An 8511-nucleotide genomic window follows, 5' to 3' on the forward strand; every position below is an offset into this window, starting at 1 on the left:
AAATACAGAAAACGTTAATATTGTGAAATATTATTGTAATTTAAAATAACTGTTTTCTATTTGAATGTATGTTAAAACGTATTTTATTGCTGTGATCAAAGCTGAATTTTCAGCATCATTCCTCCAGTCTTCAGTGTCACACGATCCTTCAGAAATCAGTCTAATATGCTGATTTAATATCAATATTGGAAACTTTTTTTACTGCTTAATATTTTTTGGAACATTTTTGATACTTTTTTCAGGATTATTTGATGAATAAAAAGTTAAAAATAACAGCATTTATTCAAAATAGAAATCTTTTGTAACAATATACACTACCGTTCAAAGGTTTAGGGTCAGTATTATTATTATTTTATTTTATTTTTGAAAGAAATTAATGCTTTTATTCAGCGAAGATGTGTTAAATTGATAAAAAGCGATAATAATAATAACAGCGATAATAAATACTAAATATTTCACAATATTACTGTTTTTTCTGTATTTCTGATCAAGTAAATGCAGCCATGATGAGCAGAAGAGACTTCTTACTGATCCCAAACTTTTGAACGGCAGTGTAAATCTACTTTTAAAGTCCTATAATTATGTAAAAGGAAGTCAAAGAAGTGGCTTCTTGTTTGAAAATGTACTTTTAATACATACATAACATTGCTAACCATTTATTAAATAAAACTGCATGTAAACCTGTGTAAATAAGCAACGGATTTCTTTTTCTAAATAAATGAAACCTGAGCACAGTTTCCTGCTGAATCTTACAAAAGATCAGTTCACGCGAAAAAACACGCAACGCTTTTAGTTTTCCCATGCATGAAGCGTCACCAGCTAGCTGTGCGCAGCCAATCAGCGACGAGCTACGGCGCCTCCAGCGTGTCAAAAACCCTTGACTGTTGAGCTGCGTCGCCGCAGACGCGTCCAAGCACTCGCGTTCACTCACAATGGCGAGACGGTCGCGTAAATGAGGATGCAGCCGCGCTTCTCGAGTCAGCAGACCGTTAATTTCCCCTGACCGATCACCGATTCAGGCTCGAAACGACGGAGGTACCTTTACGAACCCGATCGTGGCTCGCGGGGAGCGGGAGAGTTGGTGATTAGATGGCAGTGACTGCTGAAACACGGGGACTGGAGCGCTGCAACGTACACAGCAGCGACGGCAAACGGTGATCGGCGGCGACCATGCTCGGACCCAAACCCAGCGCTCTGGACGGGACAGCAGCAGCGGGCGGCGTTTGAAAAAAAAAACAAAAAACGAAGGCGTTAAGAAACAAAAGCCCTGTGAGTATTCGCTGAAATGGCAGGCAGAAGCCGCAGGTCGTGGTTCAGCGTGTTGCTGGGTCTGGTGGTCGGGTTCACGCTGGCGTCAAGGCTCATCCTGCCCCGGGCCACTGAGCTGAAGAAAGCGGGTCACAAGCGGCGGGCGAGCGGCGGCACGGGCGGCTGCGGAGGAGCGGGGATGATGATGATGATGATGAAGAAGGAGTACGGAGCGGCGCTGATGCCCAGCACGGAGAAGCCCGCGGTGACCCGGTCCAGCAGTTTCCTGTTCGTGGGCGTAATGACCGCGCAGAAGTACCTGAACAACCGCGCCGTGGCGGCATATAGGTAATTCAGTACGAACAATCACCATGGTAACCGTAATAAATATTGTGCTGTGCAGTTCTAGTAGTAGTAGAGAAGCTATTGTTGTTGTTATTATTATTTTGCCGGAGACAGTGGTTACCGTGGGAAATCATGGTAAGGATGGAGAGAAGTCTGGGCTATGCTGGAGATATTTTATTTCAGCGTATTTGTGTAAAAAACATACCTTCGTATATGTGTGGGCGGGGGAGATATTCGTCCGAGTACGAGGAATCACCATGGTAACCGTAGTTTCTACCGAAATGTCAGTACGTTTTTACTTCTGTAAAGCCGAAATAATTGAATACGGGATCTAATTTAAAAATAATTTTGTTTTAAAAACCGTTTTGCTGTCGTAGTAAGAGTAATTTTTATGCCGGAGTGTGTGGGCGGGAAAAGTTTCGTAATCCAACGCGTCCGCGAGAAGTCACCATGGAAACCGTAATTTCTGCCGAAATGTCATAGAAGTTAGTAATTTTTTACTTCTGTAAAATTATTTCATACTTGATCTTCTAAAAATTACCACATATTTTTATTGTAGTAGTAACAGTAATTTTATGGTATTTTAGTGGAGACAGTGGATACCATGGTAAATTATGGTAAGGATGGAGAGAGGCCAGGGTAATGCTGAAACATTTTTTTTCAATATTATTTATTTTGTTTGGTGTAAATGTGTCTATGTACCAGAAATCACCATGGCAACTGTAGTTTCTGTCGAAATATATTTTTTCTTTTCTTTTTTGACATCTGTATAGTCTCAAATAATTTACAGGATCTTATTTGAAAAATATTTTGACAAAAAAAACTTTTACCACACTTTTATTGTAGTTGTAACAGTAATTATATAGTTTTTTTTTGTCTGAGACAGCAGATACCATGGTAAATTATGGTAAGAATGGAGAGAGGTTATGCTGAATCAGTTTATTTCACACGTTTATGTATGAAGAACCACCCTGGTAACCATCATTTCTTCCAAAGTGTCATATCTATGTAGTTTTGCATCTGTAAAATCCTAATACTTTAAAGGGATAGTTCACCAAAAATGAAAATTACCCCATGATTTACTCGCCCTCAAGCCTTCCTAGGTGTATATGACTTTCTTCTTTCAGACAAATACAATTGGAGTTATATAAAAAAATGTCCTGGATCTTCCAAGCTTTATAATGGCAGTGAATGGGTGGTGACAACAGTTAGCGGAAGCTAGAGATTACGGTTTATAAAGTTTTAAGTATGGATATTTTTCTTACACAAACGCATCGATTCGCTTCAGAAGGCCTTTATTAACCCCTCCGGAGCTGTGCGGAGCACTTTTTATGATCGATGGACGCGCTTTATTGGACTATTGGATATCACCACCCATTCACTGCTATTATAAACCTTGGAAGATCCAGGACTTTTTTTTTTATATAACTCCAATTGTATTTGTCTGAAAGAAGAAAGTCATATACACCTAGGAAGGCTTGAGGGTGAGTACATCATGAGTAATTTTCATTTTTGGGTGAACTAAATCTTTAATACAGGATCTTTCTCAAAAAGTGTAAACGCCTTAAGATTGTTTCTCTCCCATTTGATGTCATATTTGCCAAATACAATTTAACCACAGTTTTACTGTAAAATAATAATAATAATAATAATATGGTACTTTCGTTGAGACTGTGATTAGCAAGTTAAATCACAGTAAGAATGGAAAGAGAGAACAGGGTTATGCGGAATCATTTTAAATCCGCTTTATTTCCTTTTTTAGGGTTTATAGAAACGAAGAATCACCATGATTCCCATAGTTTCTGCCAAAATATTATAGTTACTACCAGGGCCGGGGCTAGGGGGGGCAATGCCCCCCCAGATTCTCCTTGTGCCCCCCCCCAAAAAATGTCCAGCCAAAAAAAATAAAATAAAAATAAATAGAAAATAAGCATTAAACACTTATTATTTGTACTATCTAAATAAGGATCAGTCACTTTGTTCAAAGGAAAATTTAACAATTATGCACATAATGACATTTGAACTCATAGCCACAAAATTGTATTACCGTATTGACCCGAATATAAGACGATGTTTTTTTTTCTTGGAAATACATCTGAAAAAACACGGTCGTCTTATATTCAGGGTCTAGACTTTGACATGTCAATAATACACCCACAACAATAAATGGCGCCAAATACGCATAAAACTGCAAGACTGAAAATTGAGTAAATAAAAGTAAACTATGAATATATTACCCTAGAAAGTGCTGCCCTACCACAATTTCTGATTGCCCCCCCAGTCCAGCGAGCCTAGTACCGGGCCTGGTTACTACATAATGTTAGTTCTGTAAAGTCATAATAATCAAGTATAGAATCTTCTTCAAATAATATAAGAAGCCTTCACTATCTTTCTCAGTTTTTTTAATGCCACTTTTGGCTAATGCCAATTTACCACATTATTATTATTATTATAGGAATAGTATTTGTGTGGTACTTTGGCAGAGACCGGTTACCATGGTAATTTGTATAAGGATGGAGAGGACAGAGATGTGCTGAAGCTAGCATTTATGTCATACGTTTAATCAGCAGTAATTCCTCTCTGGAGAGTTTTTTCGGGGTGAATTGCCAGGGTTGGCCTTGGTGGAAAAGCCAGAGCATCATGGGAGTATTTATGATGGCTGACACTCTTGTTGCTGTATTTCCTACAGTTAAGTGCTTATAGTGCTGCACAGGAGACTCTTGAAGATGTTCACAAAGGACTGCAAAACAAAACCACATTACTTCCCCTGGTCTGCAGTCTCGGTTATTTAATTGCATTTTTTAAATTAGCATATGTAAGCAAGATGCATGCATATGTTAATCAAGAAAATGAACAAGGTTGTCTTTCAAACCAGATCTGGGCTGTTTCTCCTGTTTTGAGTGCTGAATGTCAGACTGACACCATATCTGCACTGCAGAAGTGTGCGAAAGGTTAACATTGGTATCTCTGGGTTCTCCTTTAGTTGCAGAGAACAGGAAGTTGGGTTTTGTTAAAATTAGATGTTGGCATGAAGAGTGGATATTATCTGAATTAAAACAGTGCAGCTTTTCCACGTGCTGACATGTGGGACACTGAGTGTATTTCAGGGACTCATGCTCGCTTGTCTGCAGTGTTAAATCATGTGCATCTCTGAGGCTCTGCTGAATTGATTCAGTTGCTGTAAGCGTCCTCCTACAGGGTCATGGCAGAATGAAGCTTTTGGCATTTTATCCTTGTGTTGAGTGCTGCATTTAGTTGATCGGTTTTCTTTCCACATTCTTATAGTGAATCAGCTTGGGACTTTTGTTTTGAAACCATCTGAATCATCTTAATGCTACTCCTTGCTTAATCTTTTCATCTGATAATAACTTGTGGTAGGGCTGGGCGATTATAATTCGATAACGATAATTATCGTGATAATTTTTTTGGCCATATCGCCCAGCCCTAACTTGTGGTATTATTTCTAATGCCACAATAGCAATAGTACTTAACCAAGTTATAAAAAATAAAGATCATTGCTGATATTTACAGTACATTAGGTTTAGGATTTGGCTGTATTTACATGGATTTCCATATTTTCCGGCCTGAAGTATAACCAAATCTCGGAGTGATGCATGGCACTGTGTTCATTTACACTTGAGCAGCTCATGATCGGGTGTTGTGAGTGTCCCGGAGCGGCTCACAGTAAAAGCTGCTCTCTGCAACCGCTGTGAATTTGGGTCGAGTTTGTTTGTGTATGTTTGGTAACGTGAATTAGAAACCTCAACATGCACCTAGAGAACCTTTAAGATCTCCCTACAGTTTCCACCAAAATAAAAAGCTCTACTTTAATGTTTGAAAGCAAAGAAATTAAGACGCTATAAATATTAGTATTGTAATTTTATTTTATTATTATTATATAATTTTTTTTATTTTACAGTGCAATAGTATTATTACAACAGTAAATCAGTATTGCAATTTTACATTATTATTGTTGTTATTTTTTTATTTTATAGTACAATCGTACTATTGCAAGAGTAATATATTTATTTTTTCTTAATTTTTATAATTTATGATAAAAAATAATTGCTGAAAATTTGCTAAAATAAATGTTGTTATTTTATAATAAATAAATTTGCTTATTTTATACAATATTTGATATACCGGAAATTACTTTGTAAAAATGTATGTATGTATGTAGACTCTTTCAAGAAGTATTTAAATCACTTAGAGTACTGAAAAATATACATATCTGTTTTGTTGGGTACTGTATGAAACATTTTGGGATTGAATATGCAGCACAAGTAACTATATTGCGATATATTGTTAACATTATGGTCATTATATATTGGTTGATGACTAATTGAGAACTGTTCAGTGAATCATCTCCTTTGTGTTATGGTGTTCACACACATTCATCCTGTTTTTGCATCACGTAGGACCTGGGCCAAGACCATCCCGGGCAAAGTGGAGTTTTTCTCCAGCGAGGGTTCAGACACGACGATCCCCATCCCCGTCGTGGCTCTGCAGAATGTGGACGACTCGTACCCTCCGCAGAAGAAGTCCTTCATGATGCTCAAGTACATGCATGACCACTACCTGGACCAGTTCGAGTGGTTCATGCGAGCCGACGACGACGTCTACATCAAAAGCGAGAAGCTGGAGAGCTTCCTAAGGAGTCTCAACAGCAGTGAGGCCATCTTTCTTGGGCAGACGGGCATGGGCGCTCGCGACGAACTGGGCAAGCTGGCCCTGGAACCGGGCGAGAACTTCTGTATGGGCGGCCCTGGCGTGATCATGAGCCGAGAGGTGCTGCGCAGGATGGTGCCCCACATCCACCAGTGCCTGCAGGAGATGTACACCACCCACGAGGACGTGGAGGTGGGCCGCTGCGTGCGCCGATTCGCCGGCGTCCAATGCGTCTGGTCCTATGAGGTAAGAACGTGCAATACACCTGGATAATAATTACAGGGCCAAACCACGGCGATCACGTGACCAAGCAGGGTTACCAATTGCATAATTGTTAGTGTCCTATATTTCCTGCAGCTCAGGCTCAAGGTTTCTAATGCATATTGTTTGAAATCAGCCTCTTCATTGAACTCCCAGAGCTGCAATTTTCAGGTACTGGAAATTATAGGTTGTAGCGAATCAGAAAAGGCCTGCGTTCTGTTCATCAAAACTCCCAGGCGGCTTTGATCCTTCAAAGGGTTTCGCCGATACCTGACCAGGTATTACAGAGAGAGCTGGACAATAGTGGAGTGCAGCCTGTCTCTGCTGTCCAGGGATGGTTGGTCTACATCAGCTGTTTTATCAGAGCTGTTATGGGGTGATTCATAGGAAATGAACCTTTGGACAGTGACTTTTTGAAAGGGTGACCTCTGACCTTGAAGAGATGAGATGAGTCATTGCCTCTTCAATGGATGGAGTTCATAATCTGCTGTGACAGCCTCTTCGTCTGCCTTTTCTTTTTGTGAACATCAAAAGACTGAGAAATGCTTTGTAAAAAGAAGTAGTTTGCATCCAGGTGAATCTCATGCACTGTCCAGAGAACATGTCCGTCATATTTCACACAAAAACAAAACATTTTCCCTTTTTTTTGCGTAAAGAAATTGGAGCCTATTTTAGAACCATTACAAATTTGACATCATTTTCCAGATGTTCCAGAAAACCCAGTTCTCATTACCATGATGCTTTCATTTTGAGTTTCTTTTGTGATTGCAGTAACTTTTGATTTTTGTTAAATTCTGTATCACTTTTCATCCAGTTTTTTTTTTTTTTTTAATTCCATTTGAAATGAACCTTTGGACAGTGACTTTTTGAAAGGGTGACCTCTGACCTTGAAGAGATGAGATGAGTCATTGCCTCTTCAATGGATGGAGTTCATAATCTGCTGTGACGGCCTCTTCGTCTGCCTTTTCTTTTTGTGAACATCAAAAGACTGAGAAATGCTTTGTAAAAAGAAGTCGTTTGCATCCAGGTGAATCTCATGCACTGTCCAGAGAACATGTCCGTCATATTTCACACAAAAACAAAACATTTTCCCTTTTTTTTGCGTAAAGAAATTGGAGCCTATTTTAGAACCATTACAAATTTGACATCATTTTCCAGATGTTCCAGAAAACCCAGTTCTCATTACCATGATGCTTTCATTTTGAGTTTCTTTTGTGATTGCAGTAACTTTAGATTTTTGTTAAATTCTGTATCACTTTTCATCCAGTTTTTTTATTTTTTTAAATTCCATTTCATTACATGGTAAAAAATTATAATAAGGTCCCATTATTTAAAAACAGTAAATGCAATGACTAACAATAAGCTGTACATTTGTTCCAGTGTTTATTGATCTTTGTTAACGTTAGTTAATAAAAACTGTTTATTGTTAGTTCATGTTAGTTCAGGACCATTAAATGATATTGACAGATAAAATGTTTGATTTTAATAATGTATTAGTAAATGTTAATTTAATTAAATGTTAACTTAATATCAACTGAGATTAAGAAATGCTGTCATTGTTAGTTCACATTAATGTAGTTAAGTAATGTTAACACTTGGAACCTTATTGTAAAGTGTTACTTATTACAGTAAAAATAAATCAAAGTTTTCTTACTTTGACAAAGTAAATTATAAAATATAATATTATAAAGAACATTTCCCGCTGCAAAAGCTCATTGCCCCAACAATATATTTTTCATGATTATTAATCTGATTTAAATGAAGTCTTTCTGTACAGTAATTTAAGTCTGATAAAGTATAAACTACTGCAGGGGTGTCAAACTCAATTCCTGGAGGGCCGGAGATTCAATCCTAATTAAGATTCAACCCTAATTAAACACACCCGGTCCAACTAATCAAGTCCTTCAGACTTATTTGAAAACTACATGCTATGTGTGTTGGAGCAGGGTTGCAACAAAACTCTGCAGGGCTCCGGCCCTCCAGGAATTG

At 38.2% G+C, this 8511-nt stretch overlaps 1 protein-coding gene across 1 annotated transcript in view; it reads left to right on the forward strand.

Annotated features, from left to right (window-relative positions):
* Nucleotides 1-864: 864 nt before the first annotated feature.
* LOC107755644 (chondroitin sulfate synthase 1-like) overlaps nt 865-8511 on the forward strand; it is a 115783-nt gene continuing 108136 nt past the window's right edge. Inside the window, exon 1 of the mRNA XM_016572535.1 lies at nt 865-1596. Coding sequence (XP_016428021.1) covers nt 1286-1596 — 311 coding nt within the window. The 5' untranslated portion in view covers nt 865-1285. The remainder of the gene's footprint in view (nt 1597-8511) is intronic.

Source organism: Sinocyclocheilus rhinocerous, unplaced genomic scaffold (assembly GCF_001515625.1).
Source record: "Sinocyclocheilus rhinocerous isolate Xijiao unplaced genomic scaffold, SAMN03320098_v1.1 scaffold3186, whole genome shotgun sequence".
NCBI lineage: Eukaryota > Metazoa > Chordata > Actinopteri > Cypriniformes > Cyprinidae > Sinocyclocheilus > Sinocyclocheilus rhinocerous.